The 15,305-nt window shown below is 46.5% G+C and overlaps 4 protein-coding genes across 4 annotated transcripts; 1 reads left to right on the forward strand and 3 right to left on the reverse strand.

Moving 5' to 3' along the window:
- Positions 1-1,231: 1,231 nt before the first annotated feature.
- On the forward strand, positions 1,232-2,025 carry BO85DRAFT_495258 (uncharacterized protein; the record flags this gene model as incomplete). Its single annotated transcript, XM_025663903.1, has 3 exons — positions 1,232-1,390; positions 1,542-1,622; positions 1,741-2,025. 3 exons carry the CDS (start codon positions 1,232-1,234, stop codon positions 2,023-2,025), a joined length of 525 nt encoding a protein of 174 aa, XP_025521311.1.
- A 384-nt stretch (positions 2,026-2,409) lies between these two features.
- Positions 2,410-3,546, reverse strand: BO85DRAFT_495259 (uncharacterized protein; the record flags this gene model as incomplete). Its single annotated transcript, XM_025663904.1, has 3 exons — positions 2,410-3,024; positions 3,090-3,266; positions 3,346-3,546. 3 exons carry the CDS (start codon positions 3,544-3,546, stop codon positions 2,545-2,547), a joined length of 858 nt encoding a protein of 285 aa, XP_025521312.1. The 3' UTR covers positions 2,410-2,544.
- A 2,356-nt stretch (positions 3,547-5,902) lies between these two features.
- BO85DRAFT_483242 (uncharacterized protein) lies at positions 5,903-6,451 on the reverse strand (the record flags this gene model as incomplete). The annotated part of the gene is made up of 1 exon (XM_025663145.1): positions 5,903-6,451. One exon carries the CDS (start codon positions 6,449-6,451, stop codon positions 5,903-5,905), a length of 549 nt encoding a protein of 182 aa, XP_025521313.1.
- A 5,169-nt stretch (positions 6,452-11,620) lies between these two features.
- BO85DRAFT_22768 (uncharacterized protein) lies at positions 11,621-12,495 on the reverse strand. Its single transcript, XM_025654756.1, has one exon. The coding sequence runs from the start codon at positions 12,224-12,226 to the stop codon at positions 11,759-11,761; it is 468 nt and encodes a 155-aa protein (XP_025521314.1). The 5' UTR covers positions 12,227-12,495; the 3' UTR covers positions 11,621-11,758.
- Between the last annotated feature and the right edge of the window lie 2,810 nt (positions 12,496-15,305).

Consider the following 15,305-nt stretch of genomic DNA (forward strand, 5'->3'; position numbering starts at 1 on the left):
AAGGGCTGTTGTCAATACTCCGTAGTGGTGGCCCCAGAATTGGTCGGATGTCAATGGGAGGGAGTTGGGGCTTGGCCCTGAAAAGGTTTCAGCTTAACCACACGGTCTCTTGCGAAAAGCCCACGCGATCGATCGATCATTCCCGACTGGTATAGGCGGCAGGGGAAGTTTTGCGGATTCCAGAGATCGGATGATTATGTATCCAATATCTAGATCCCATTCCACCTTTCCTCACCCGCCAGTCAGGCATATGTGACCCTCTCCGCAAAATTTTAGCGATAATGTGAGAATACCACAGGCTGGCTGGACGCCCCATACTGGCCGGACCCGGAAGTATTCTTAAAGTTATTCTCTACTGTTAACGGGATCGCACTTGCAAATACGAACTGCTAACCTTATTCCAATAGCCACAGAACTCCCCAGTGACAGGACAGTCACTCAAAATTGACTTGCCAATATCATCAGAACTACTTGCACGCACGCCGGAGGGCATTCTTCTTACAGAGAAATGTATCTTTGGCTGTCCCTACAATGTCCATCTGCTTGGGCTGTGTGTAAAATCTATGCCTCCTATACAATAAAAAGAAGCATGAAGCTTTCATCACCGCCGGATGGCGACCTATTGATTTTAGGGCTCTCTCCATCTCCGTCTCTCTGACGACGCTACAAGAAGTTTCCTTCCTAGCCTGCGCTGGATGTGTCTTTCTTGTTTCAGGCCTGAGCTTGTATGTGCGGGCCCGCTATGTTTCCAAATTGTCCTGTCTCACCAAGATCCGATGGTGTCGGGTCCATCATACCTGGGTGACAGTCTATCATCTCAGCTTGGCTACTTCAGTAACGGGATGGTTCTCCAGTGGTAACAAGTTTCAGCCTTAGAAGCTTCCTTGAGCGAGAACAACATGAATGCGCCACAGTGCTCCTCATCATCCTCTCATTGGAAATGTTTGGTGATTGACTTTGGGGATGAGCTCTGAGGTTGGCTGTTCAGCTTGCACTCAGTCGCCTCTTGATGGTCCACAGTTGGGCGCAGATACTGCGAAAGCGACTATACCACCATGTGATCCTTTTCATATGCTGTTAGACTTTGAGAAGGGGCTTATCGTTATGTATAAATCTACGACGAAATCCAGCGATTTCTTCACTATCTTATTCTCTGTTCATCACACAGCTCTGATTTCTTCCCAGCTCCACCACTCTTCGCGATCACAACAGATTCGTACTCCATAGCATTATGGTAGCAGATAGCGTCATGCTACGATTGATTAAGGAATTCCTCCAAATCCTCAAAGATAGTCCGGAGATCAAAGCTATCACCGGGTATGGTCAGGCCCAATGTGTCATAGTTGGGGGTGCAGCAGTGCGCTGCTACGTCAGAAACCGTTCCGTTCGGGTATGTAGAGTTGTAGAGTAGGAGGATATCGATCCTACCCATGACTACTACAGCGTCCAGGCTGATCAATAGCTATAGGACAATTTCGACCTTGCGATCTTCCCCCCCGGAATTTGCACCGAAACTCAAGAAAGTATTGTCCAATCTGCAGAATTTTGAAATGCGGCGAGACCAGTTGGTCTGGCATACGATATATGACACTATTCGAATTGGCATCCTGCCAACCGATGATGTGAGTTTCAGGCTGGAGACATCCTCGCCTTTTGCAATCCAAGGCTCTCTTGATGCAATTGAAGTTACATAGTACTGATCATATGGTCTCGCGATCATTTTTACTTTGTACTATATAGTTCGCGACGATTCCGAAAAATCTGCAACTGCGCGGCAATTTAGATCCCGATGATCTCCCTGTCATTCCTCTGACCGAATTGATTATATTCAAAGCCCAAGCTTGTGGGAACCGGTCAACGGAGCAGAATGAAAGAGATGCCACTGATGTTATCGAGCTAATGAAACTGTTCCCCGGTCGATCATTCCGACGCCGGCTCATGGATCGTCAGTGGGCATCGCTGCAACTTGTGAAACCCTCCCTTAAAGCAAGCAAGTCAGATTATGATTGGGATACAGCCTTTTGAAGTCTGAGTGGGCTCTCTCTCATGCGGTTTCGGGGCTTCAGCTTCTTTCATTTTCTTGCCTTTTTGTTTTATTTCGGGTCTCCTTTCTCATTTTCCTTCTTTACATTTCGGTTATCTCCCTAGCCCCATAATTAATTTGTTTGTTTCCTTTGTCTCTTATTAATGTTTTGTGGATTTCTACATTGTTATGCTAACGTATCCCTAGACTGCTTTTACGTCTCCTAGTACTATTTATTACATGCTTACTCTTGGTGAAGGGGTTTTTAATTGAAGGAGAATGCTTTTGGTTTACAAGATACTACACGTCTGTGATATTTCCGTAGCAAAAGAAGTTATCATCAGTTTGTATAGTGCTAGGCAGCCATATGTATATATATATAGTATACTTGTAATGAGCGTAATGATGTAGAGGAGAGAAAATCCGAGAGGTACCCGATGAATGGCAAAGCAAGCCACGTCTGTCAATATCACTGAGAAAAAAAAAAAAAAAAAAAAAGGACTTGTGCGTCAAGGTAACCATCAGTCTAGTAAATCCAGGGGCAGGCCCCATTCCCTTACAAGGTCCGGGATTGGTCTTAACCATCTATTTCTTGCCTTTGTTTCGGGTGGTGGAAGTTGACCTTTCTTCTTCATGTCCAGATAGAGGAAGAGCCTGTATTTCTGGCCACCATAGTCACCTGCGCGATCACCATAACCGCGGTCAATATTTAGTTTGCCATATTCATGCCATGGCTCATCAAGGTCATCCAGTTTCAATGTATCAGTAAAACGATCTTCCAAGATATGTATCATGGCGTATCTCTCCTCGTTCCAAAAGTCACTCCCATCCTGCACTTCGTAGTGACGGACTGACTGCAGGCAGACGGCTTCTAGGTACCGGGCAGGAGTAGGAATGATAACGGGATACCCATCCTTGGACATGCGTTGTACTTGTACACAGCTATAGCTCCAGTCTGGGAGCCGCTTGTCTGAACTGAGCATATAGTATCGGTCATCAGGCTTGGGGTCGACAAGTGGCGGGTCGGGAAAATGTGGGAAAACCGGGACTTCCGGTACAGATAAACGCCGTGACTGACATGGGTATTAAAATGTTTGAGGACCTTGTGGTAATGTTGGTCGGGAAATGGAAGGCTCCTGTGCTTCGCGCAACGACGGCCTTTTTTGCAGGGTCGTAATCCGGCCTCGTTGAGCACTTGCACGGCCTTCTTCATGGCCTCATCTTTCACTGCCCACATGCTGTACTGTGCAAGAAGAAGAAATGTTAGCAGCTGACAATGATTATACAAGGTGAAGGGGTAGGGAATATTCTAGGACACTTACTTCAAAATCGGTATTGCTTCCGTATATCCGCGTTACCTCAGGCCCCCAAAGAAAAGCAGGTACCTCGGCCTCCCTCAGCAGCCATGCCACGTATCGTCTCAACTCCTGCTTCGGGGATGCAGAAAATTTGGCAGGGTTGGGGACACTGAAAGATAAATCCGGTGGCAAAGCCGGGGCAGGAACTAGAGCTGGAGTAGCCATAGTGCAAGGGAGTAGAGTGAAGTGAGACAAGATGGGATGAGAGGCGATGAGATGGATTGAGAGGGATTGAGTGGTAGTTTCTTTTCCAATCATGCCGTGGACGTAATGGGCATCTTTATAAGTTAAGATTGAATCATCAGTTCTGTTTTTGTTGATCTTGGAGAATACGTTTCTCGGTCTCATCCATCTGGTCACAGAGTATAGCCGATCAAGACCTCTTGGTAATGACCTTGTGACCTGCTGGTGTCTTGAGGAAGATACCTCTTGCGAATCAAACGAGACGGACACGGCCGTTGAGGTACTTGTCCTCACACTGTATTGTATCCAGCATCTTTGCCGTTGTACCTCGTGCATCTCGTGAATCCGACTGTCATTGAAGGGCTTTCCTCTCTGTTCTTTCAGTCAAAGCATGATGTCTCAAACTCCAATTCGCCTTCAGCAAACTCCCCATCTTCTGATTTGCTGTGCGGTGGTCGAACCCGAGGTACCTGAAACCATAGAGTCATCAGTGTATCTTGTGACTTTCACTACACCAAGGGAGGTACCTCTCTATCCATTCATGCTCAAGCTATCTTCCTAACAATCTCCGATGTCGAAGAGAGCATACCACATCACCGCCATTGAAAGCATATCACGCGGTGGCATCTGAACCTACCATAGCAAGAGACAAAGGAAGAACAAGCATGCACTTTCATTGGACGGCACATCATTATGGTAGAATCCGTCTTGTTTCGACTTCTATCATAAGGTACGTTCCATGGGATAGCTGTTATCTGCGCTCTCCTCTGCCTGATTATCGCGCATGGCGGAGGCTTCAAATGGTGAATGAGGCGAATGTTAGAATGCTCGGTAAGCTCCTTGTCTTATCTGGCAATAGCCAATGATTTCCCCACGGATAAGTGTGTCTCTGGCTATCAACAGCTTGGGTTGGCTGAAATGAAGTGGTATGTATGATAAAGAGTAGAACAACCAACGAACTATATAGCTAATCAACATTAAGCCACCTTATATAAGCTTTTATGCCCAACATAACTAAATCCACGTGCTAACCCAATACACTAGGGAGATAACGAACAAGATCAAATCCAATACAATCACTTTGTATACAACCTGCAAGTCAGAAACCAATCCAACTATTATAATCAATGACTCAATTCCAAAGCCATATCATATTGTCATACGAGAAACCCACTACATCGTTACCTTCACGAATATGATCTTTTCGTATCCGCTGAAGGAACAGGACAGACAAACCTAGTGTCGACTCAGATAATACATTCAATGATCTATTTTCTCTTGGCTAAACAAATAAGCCAAGTTAGTACTTGGTATAAATTAACTTTTAGCTTCAATTCCCGCCCTAATTCCAGTCCCACGGCGAGCTAATCCTGTTCTTTGGTGGAATGTTTCAAGAGACCCTTTCAGGCTTTGTTTGCCACTCACAAGGGCAAATAAATTTGGCTAGAAGACAAAGGGGTTCTCTCCTTGTTTGCCGGGACCATTAATGGTGCGAACGGCTTTTAGACCAGTTTGCCCTTGAGTAAAGGTTCTAAACTGCTTTCATTGTACATCTTGTCTTGTAAGCACGGCTGAACCAAATGTCACTCCTAGGTCAGAGCTTATGTCATGTGGACGGGTAGACACCGGTCCAATATAATTGAAATTCGTCAAGTCGCTGATCAAGAGTTCATGTATTTATCAAATAAACGCATTCATTGGGGCTCACACCTCGTGAGGCGGCCATCCAATGCAGAGTCAGACTAGGTACATACATTATCCAGCTGTAAGACACCCCTGAACGCAAACCCGAGACTTGTAGAGGGCGAGCGTGGGAGAAGAGAAGGGTAAGATAAGAAGCAAGTAAGAATGCAAAGGAGAATGAAATCTCTACCAAACCAATGCGTAACGTCTCTTCAACCCTAGTGACGTGGCAGGGTGAAGAGAACCAAAGTGACCAAGCACAAGAAATGAACGCCTTATCAAGGAGAATAAAGCACAAAATATCAAGAAAAACCAGCAAGCCTTGCTGTACAGAGGTCGGGCCAGTATGCACTGATCGGGTCAGTTTTTAACTTGACGCGCTTGAAGTTTGGTCGATACTGAAACCCAGGGTCAAACGGCGAGCGTGGTGGCTAAACAGGACGGAGTATTTGCGTATGTGCAAGTCGCGAAGGTAATGTGAAGCAGAGCGGTCTAAATACGGAGATGGAAACGAGGCAAATCTTCGCCGGGATATCGTCATGCTTTTCGAATCTCGTCCAGGTGCGACAAACAGGCGACGTCGGTCATTCGAGGGGGTATCAGTCGATGGGAAGAATGAGCAGATGACGGTTTGTCGTTCAGCAGTTCGATCCTTCTAAGACCATCTATTGGTGGCTTCCTTTTCTTTGAGCCCACCCATGCGCTCGATATCCAACGACTGGAATCGCTCCGCATCGCTGGATTGATACGGCGGAAGTTCCTCGTTGCAAGGCTCCAAGCCCACTCCACCTGCGTCGGTAATTCTCACAACCACAACTCGACCCGACTTGCGCTTGCCGGATTCGTCCTCCTCCTCCGGGAACGTGATGCGGATTTCGGGAACCGGACTGGGCGGGGGACTCGACGAATTCTCAATGAGACTGCGTTTCTCATCATAAACCAGAACGGACTCTGTCTTGGCGTTCGGCGAAGCAGAGACGGTGAATCGACGGTGGTTGGGCACGCATTGCCCGTTGTGTACAGGAAGTTCGGATTGTTCGCGGTTCAGGCGCTTGCGGCGCAAGACAAGAAGAGCACCGACCAGGGCGAGACCGAGCAGAATGAGAACCAGCAGGGAAATCAGGAGATCGACCATGTAGGGAGAGAGACCATCGTTGCTTTCAGAATCACCGCGCCGAACAAGCTTCGAAATAGGGTTGAACATGATTTTGATGGTTGGATTTTTTTTATGTTTGATAGGTCTTCGGATGCAATCCGAATGAAAGAGTTTGGATAGTAACCGCGTGCTTTTCGGTATACGCGAAGTTATTTCAAGAATTGAAGTTGTACTATTTCCTCCAATACCCGGGTCAATTCTGGATATGGCACAGAGCACAGCGGCCTGTCGTCGACAGTCACTTACAATGTGTCTCAACAAGGGTCTTGTGGCGATAGAATCAGATTGTCGGATCTGCTTTCTTTCTTTTTCGTATGGAAGGACCGGTTGGAGACGGGATCGTTGGACAAAAGGAGGGAATGTATCAGGTCGGTAGGATCAAGTAGTCGAGGCGAGTGTGGGGAGGTTGGCTTCAACTGGGGTGATGGAAATCGACCAGGTTGATTATAGCGAACGAACGGACAGCAAGGTGAGCAGCTGAAAGAGTGAAGCCGACACCTGCTTAGGGAAAAGAGAACGTGACGGGGGTGGAGGAAGGAGGAAGAATGAGGGGAGGGGTTGGTATGGGGGTTGTCGCCTGGGAGAATGGAAGAAAAGGAACAAAGGGAAAGAAAGGGCAGAAAAGAGAGCGAGCGCAGGAAGGGTGAGAAAGAGGAGACGACGGAGGGAGGAGGAGGAGAGGAGTGCCGGGCAGGGCAGGGAGAGGAGCAGGCCGGTGGGCGCCGGCACGACAGGAACGAGGCGCAAGGGCGCTTAGGCGCAGTCCAGACCGAGTGCAGGCAGGGGTGGGTGGACAGTTGGCCTGGGGCAGAGTTTACTACCAGTACTATTAGCAGTTAGTCTAGTCAGCTGTTTACTCGTCCTCGACCAAAAGGGGACTAAACTCGTCTTTGGCCCTCCACTCAAGCGTGGCCCAAGACTCCGCTTTACGCCTAGTCGGCCTTGGCATGGTTGCTGGCGTGCTTGCTAAGGTTCGCCGGTAATTTCCCCATTCCGGCCATCTGGCCTATCACGCGTCGACGGTGCCTGACTTGGCCCATTCTTTGCCAACCAAACCCTTCATCATTCGTTGCCCACCCCTGTGCCAAAAAAGACTAACTGGTACCTACGCTAGCTAGATCGGTTTTTTCTTATTTCTTTCTTTCTTGTCTTCCTGCACTTCCCCTCTTTTGTCTACTCTTTTTTTAGGTCATCTTTGCGGCCCCCTGAAAGCGAAAACCAACAAGGTCTCAGTGCCCCAAGGACCACAAGGCTAGCAGTAGCACTTACAGTAGGGAGGGGTAAGACAATCTATCGACTATCTAGACTATCTACTTTGTTCTCCAGAACGAAGGACCCTTTTCGGCTTATTGTGAGAAGCCATCCGTGGCAACGCTTCTATTTTAACTTCTTCATATCTTCGTCGAGGGAATGGAATGACGTTTTGGTTCGCCAAGCAATATCTTGCCAATCTGTTTGTGGTAACTTCCGAGACTTGATTTGATGGTGGAGAAAACAGCCGATAGCCCGGGAAAACATCCAAACACAGCAAAAGCTCTGCTGGCACCAGCAAAGGACAACAACGTACCTGCCTACCTAGCAGTCAGCCGTTGGTCTCATCACATGTGATGAGAATGTCCACGCATCCGCTGGTTCTACTGTAAGATCTTACGGGCGAACTGAGGTGTGTCTCTTTCACATGACATCAGAAACAACCTGTCATGTGCTAGTCAACTAATGCAGGGTCCATCTGTCACCAATGGTGAAACACAACGGACGGTTAGGCACCTCCGTATTCCATGCTTTGACAGCGGCCTATCCATATTCTGGATAGAGGATACCGCTCTTTCTTGCTATGGAAACTATCAGTATGTTTAGGCATATCGTACTGTAGTAGTATGTGGCGGATGAAGAAATCGAACTGGACTACCATAACCCCCTTGGCTTGTATCTGAGGTAACCACCGCCCAATCGCTGTTATAATATACTACAATAGTATGTGGTCAAAATGTATCCTCGAGCTGACAGCCACGAATTCCACTTTAGCCTCATATGCATAATTTCGGTCTAAGGCTCAAGAAAACCGAATACATATCACATGTTTCAATTTATCACTACTATCTTCCCCACTTTAAGCATCACACCAAAATATATATCACCGAAAACATAAGTAGCTAACCACAACACCATCTCCCAACACCCTCTCCCAAGTCACCCACCGAAGCCACCCAGGACTATCAATCAAACCAATCAATCAGCATCAAAAATAAAACCACACTCCCTAACAAAACCTCCCCAAACAACCCCACAGCAACGTCCACTTATCTGTATATAGAACTGAAACAACATACATAATATGTCTGAGATCACTCAATCAACCATGCCGTTACTAAATATAAAACAAGCACTCGTTGGCCGAACCCGACGCTCGCCACATTCCTGAAAGCGTCACCCCACCCCACATCTCCCTCTCTTCTGCAGAATACCAAGTTCACGTCACTGTCGCAGCATCAGGTATCTGGTATCTCTGGTGATCTTGGTATGTCGATCGTTCAACTAGTCAGGGGTGGCTAATATACAAAGGGGATATATCTATGTTGTATATTTTGTGTTGCGCCCCGGTTGCTGTGACTATTGTAGAGAGATAGATCTTGGAATGAGTCTATATCTAAGGGGTATTCGGTCCAATACGATCCTGTGGAATGATTCTATAGACATGTGGGATTTGACAACCAGGGGAATTTCATCTGTCAGATTGTTGCTGGGTAGGTGTCAGGGAAGTCATGCTGTATAGGCCGGTTGTGTCATTCCTTTAGTAGTATGGCTGCATTAGCTATTGAGGGGGTACATTAGGGACCAGATGTTTCTTTCGAGAAATTATACTATGGGATATCCAGACTCCTTCCCGGTAGAAAGAAGGAGACTGGCTTGGTCTTTTACTAGACTCTTGAGAATGAACATGTATACTATATTCGTTTTTACTGGTCGCATATTCACTCAAGTTCCTACAAAAAACACAAAATTATCCCTTGCCCCAACCTACGTGGATGCTTCAATTACTTCTTTTGCTAGTCTACTCCAATGTATGATTCAGATATACAAAAATATCTCATCTAGCAGCCATGCTCAACGCTAGTTCTCGACACGTTATTATGCGAATGAATGAATGAATTTGCACACTCTCTATTAATTAGCTTTAATTCTCTCCTTGCGGGTAAAGTCCACTGAATCTTAGTACACTACTTAACACAACATATACTCAGACGACATGTTATTGATAGTTTGAACAATATCTTGGGTGTATGTAAATCAGCACCTAAACAACACCAGTACTAAGAAGTAGTAGCAGACCACCGGAGACTGATAAATAAAGACTATCTCGGTAAAGAGCTCGACAATATCTGTGGTGGAACTAGATCTTTCTTCTCAAATAGTCCAGAGTCTTAGGAAGACATGGTCTTTGAGTTGACGGGCTCTTGTCAGAGACATCATAGTTATGTATCTACCTATGACCTATCATGCAAGCAGCGATTTAGTTAAGATCTGCAGTGTAGTAAGTACGAGAAAGTTGATATTGAATAGTATATAAATTCACCCCGTGTCTATTTCCTACTAGCCTTTCCAGCACCTTCGACCTCATCGCAGTTGTGTCTAGTAACAATGTCAAAGAATGTGAGAAGAATGTGTAACCTTAGCTGGTGATTATCATCTCTGATTCTTTTTTTGGTAGGGCCTACTAGTTTCCTATAATGTGATGATGTTGGCGTTATGGGTATACTGCTTGACGGGTAGAACCTTGTATATATTTACGAGCCCAGACCTCTTCTCTCAAAGCAGGACTTGGGTATCTCGCAAGAAAAACATCTTAGAGTTGAAAGTGCCTAATCTCAACTAAGAACCATCGTAATTACATATTGTCACCTAAGTTAATGGGGTGCTTGATCATATCTAGTGCACATTGGTCCACACATATAGTAGTCGCTTTCAAGTTGGAGGCTTGGGGGAGATTTAAATCTTATATTGGATGTCTGGCGTAATCCTGCGCCTTCTATATGGAAGTGATGGCAGAGAACAGACATGACCTTTCTATTCCCAGATGGTATATATCATTGATGAATACATAGGAAGTTTTGTGGGTGTATTCTTCGAATGTCTGTCGAATACACGGATACCGATTGGCTAGGAACGAGTATCTTTGCAATTGTACAGAAAAAAGCTCATCCTCGTTATATTCAATGAACCAGGCACTGTAATCGTACTTACTAGAACGATATGGCATTTGCATGGTTTGAGGAAGAGATTGTCTGGTCTTCTTTGACATCTATAAATGTAAGGCGGCTACCCGAAGCTTCTTCGAGGGCACATTAGCGCATTCAGAAGCCGCTGAATATTCGACTGAGATAATGACTGTGCCAAGGTTAGATTTCTAAATGCTTGACAATTTTTTGCTCAAAACTTCTGGTCTCGAGTACACCTCAATTCCATTGTTTCCTGCGGCTTCCTGTCATAGCTTAGCTGGTCTGTAACACAACCACGAGCGACGTATCTCAGGATAATATCTATCAATATGTTGTCGCTAGGTATGCATTGCCAATATTAACATGTGTGTATAGAGAATCTATTCGCAAAACCAGCTGCGATTGCAGCGTCGGCGATGTATCTCTCTAGGCTCTCAGAGGACTACGATCGGGGTATGTCTATAGAGGGGACAAACCGAGCCAGTCGAAGCTGTACTTGGTGAGTAGATAGATAGATATGGCACTCGAAGTGAGGATTAGTATTACGTAGAGTAATAAAGGCGCCGTGTTGCCAAGTCAGGGTCAGTATTAGAGTCAGTAGAAAATGGATGTCAACTCGAAGCTGGATGAATGACAATATACAATCAATGGAAGGTAACGTGATGGCTTTTGGAAATAATTCTCTGCTCTGCCAGGATAATATTGCGTTCTGAGATTCTCAGATAGTTGGCACCCCTTGACATGAAAGCCCATGTCATATTTGCGGGTTCGCAAGCCTTGTCCATAGCCTGCCGCGCGTGGCTTTGTCCCAGAATTGGCGGCAAGTTAGTGGTGGCTAGCGTTAACAACGCCCGCCACTTCATAGTAGCCCCTCTCAGAGCTCACTCCTAGCAGTTGATTCATGCAGAGGTGGGTGTAGACTGACTCGTTGAATCCACAATGGTTCATTAGCGCAGTCTACATCGAAACGATGATTTTTTGGAGTTATCTTGGGCAAACCAGCAATACAACTGCATTAATGTAGAACTGGTAGCATATGTGGCAGGGATTATCTCGAGAAACCAACAACCCGACTTCAACTGGTGCAAAATTGCTAAAATATTTGGGGTTATCCCCTTTCAGCCTTAGAGACACGGCATCAACAAGGCGGGTGGACTCCCTCGAGGACATGCAAGGGCAGACGATAGTCTGATGTACAGACAGGAACAACCGAGACATGTCTCAGCCTGACGTGGGGTATGTGAGAACCAACGCGGATGTTAGTATCTGACAGCAAGGCATAGTGACGTGGTACTAGCAAACACGTTGAGGTCGTGGGAGATGCTTGTGCTGGTTGATGGGGAAGGTTTTCATGGTTGACCAGCCGCGCTACAAACCTTCCTTTACCCCAGCGGGATAGAAACGTGTCGAGCGGAGAATAGTGGATGTGACTCATAGCAATCAGTATGACAGCATCGATAGGATTTATTATTCCGCTCGACAGGTGTTCTCCGTCCACGGAACTTTCTTGTTTAACAGGTTTGGTCGCCCACTTGGATGGCGAAACGGCGGCACGTGTGATATTTGATGCGTGTGGCATGATGATTACTGTATCTGGCGCTGCCATAAGAGCAGACCAGTCCTGGTGCTAGTAGTGTCTTGAAGACCGTATCCGTAGACACTTTGGGGGGCTTAGATGCACTAGCCTCTCGAGTATCCAGAAGGAGGAGAGACACGAGTACGCCAGATGTACGGAGTACTGATAATGCTATTATCATGAAGCATATATCACGAATACGTCGTGCTTGCCATGACATGCGCGTCGGAGTCCGGTCCCACAGCAATTCCCAGTCGTGGCAGGGATCTGCAATCCTTGTACGGGGTTGTGGATTGCTGGGTTAGAAAGGAGGACGCCAGGAATGGTTGGAAATAATTCCCGCTCGACTCCCCACGATTCCAGTCTTTCTTTTCTTCATTTGGTGGTGTGCATTGCTTTTCCTGTTTGATCCACTTTACAAAAAGAACAGTTAATGTCCTGGAAACAAAGAACTAGCGGGGTGCCACTAGTTGATGTGCATGCAAGGCAAAAGAGTTGTATATGCGGATGGCCTCTTGCAACGGCCTGCTTTGCCTCTTTATCGTTCATTATATGGGCATGTTTCGCAATCAATCGCATCGCTCATCGGTGATAAGGTCATTTTCTCGGTGTCGACTCGAGCTACACCACATACATACATGCATGCCATGAGATCCCCCAATGGGCAATCCGTGATAAAGCAAAAATGGCCGGCAATGTGAGCTACGTTCAGAATAACAGCCCCTGTCTTCCGCGGCCATTGTACAGGCAGGGCGGATGAAACCTAATTCGCTGTGATTGTGTCCTACTGGGATGCAAGGGATACTCCGGAAGGCCCGCCGAGATAGATTGTTAGCCATGCGTGCCTCTACTACCTGAGGTTGGCACAGAGGGGAAAACCGAAGAGTGTGCTAAGCAATGGACTTTCAAATATCTAGGCGGGAACATAGTCGATATTGGGATATTCGGAGTGTTGCTGTGCCTACTGGGGTTGAAGTAGTTGGCAAATTTGAACCCAAGGCCACTAAGGCATGCATCCTGGAAGGGATAGCACATTAGATGCAATGTCCAATAAGATGCAAGTTGGTAACAATTGCGCCATACTGATAATGGTAGAGGTAGTTATCTGTTGGTATTAGGGCGTATGGCCGCTGCAGGGCTTATGTTGTCATGGTCATGCAACGAGTTGGTTGGAAGTCTGGGGGCTTGCATGTATAGGAAGTAGTAATGATCATATTATGGGACTATTATGGAATCCAGGTTGATGATAAGCACTAGTAGTTACTACAGTTGCAGTGGGCAGTGGCTCATAGTAGTAGTAAGACTCCTATTTCAACTACGCCCGGTGATGATCGAATTTATCATACAGTTTATCATCCCGCCCCTACATAGGGATAAATTAGTGAATGATAGCGTAGGTAATTTATCACGGACCTCACCAGGCCATTGTTAACTGTTGGCGAGGATAAACTCTGATTCATCACCAGAAAACAAGCTAGTTTAGTGGATCCGATCGGTCGGGCTGGAGCGCAACTTAACCTTTACCGCAAATCTTCAATGGGAGCCGTGGCCCGTGATTATCCAAGGGACGGTCAAATGAGAATTCGGAACCTCTGGAATTATCCCCAGATGCTACCCCGCTTCGATCATCGTCAGCATCGGAAGAGTCTGGAAGCCAGAGGTGGTCAGTTGGCCAGTAGATGAGTCAAAGCCATTTTGACAGAGTTGGCTAGGAAGTCATGTCCGATGAGGCTGGGTTAGTAGTAGCAGCAAGTAATCGACAATGACAGCTTCTCGGACCTTCCAAAGATATTCCAGACCATGGTCCGTCATCTCGCCGATGGAGTACGTGATCAGCCAACATTTAAGAAACCGATATAATGAAGAATAATCTATTACGCAACAGCGAGGGGTAGATTAGCAGATGAGTATGTCGAAAAGGTTAGAGGGTGAATTTTTGTAGCGGTCAACCAGAGATGCCTGCTGTTGGGTGGATGTCTCCGATGTGGTTCGTGAAACCATGATTTTCCCAAAGAAGAACTACTGAGAGAGGAGAGGCCCGGGTCGGAAAGGGATTCCAGAGAGTTAGGGGACGGTCGCATATCAGTGGATGGAAGTATATTTGTAGCGTAAGTAAAGTATCTAGTACTAAATACTAAGCTCACAGTGATGGCAGCGACCGATCAGAGAGGGAGAAAACAGCCCTAAGAGGAAGAGAGAGGGGCCGCCTAGATTGAAGCCTAAAAAAGAAGCGGCGGGAACGAATTTGGGTGGCCCCAGATCCAGTCGTGTATCAGACGGGGCCTGGTGGGCAGAGCGATACGCCCGGTACCTGCCCAGCAGCGGCGATGGCCGTACGCCTGCCAAGTACCTGATGGGATCGACAGATCGTCTGGTATTGTCATCGCCGGTAAGATTACCGATGGGCGCCAAAAGAATCGGTCGTTTGCCGCAAGACACGCAGCATCTTTTTTCCAGCTTGACCTGCCCAGCTTATCTATCATCTCCAATCCTCATCCTCGAATCAATCCTGCGCCCTGCCAGAAAAGAGGTCCGTTGGTGATTTCTTTTTTCCCTTCTTCTCACTGTCCTTGAAGCCTGCAGGTTTTCCCCCTGTTCCTTCATCTGGATTTTCTCTCGCCTTTTTCTTTTTTCTTTTCTTCTTTCCCTCATCATCTCCTCTTTTTTCTTACCACCCCTCTCCTCATCTCTCCCTTCCCTTGTCATTCTTCGCAAATCTGGGGGACCTTTTGGGGTGCTTCTTTTTTGTGCTACCAATCTTGGTCTTTTCTCTCACATTGACCAGACCAGACCCTTTTTTTTTTTTCTTTCCCGTTTCCCTAATTCGATTAAATAACCTTTTTTCCCCCATTTCCCTGCTTTAATTTCGACCGTCACTCTCAACAAACCTTTTTAAACTTTTTCCTCTTTTATATTTTTTTTTTTATATTTTCCTTTTTTAAACCTCCTCATTTCATCATTTGATCGTTTTCTTCCCTCTCGCTCTGTCATCATATTATCTCTACTCTTCGGTCATTTATTGTCGTTATTCCCTCCCTCCCCTCCACCCTTCCAAACTTTCGCCATCCAGCGCCCAGTGGTGGAGGCCGAACCGAACCTGCGACAAAAG

This window comes from Aspergillus piperis (genome assembly GCF_003184755.1).
Source record: "Aspergillus piperis CBS 112811 unplaced genomic scaffold BO85scaffold_1, whole genome shotgun sequence".
Taxonomy (NCBI): Eukaryota; Fungi; Ascomycota; class Eurotiomycetes; order Eurotiales; family Aspergillaceae; genus Aspergillus; species Aspergillus piperis.

Coding starts and splice junctions, on each gene's coding strand:
- BO85DRAFT_22768 (XM_025654756.1), bottom strand. CDS start 12,226: ATGGCAGCGCCAGATACAGTAATCATCATGCCACACGCATCAAATATC.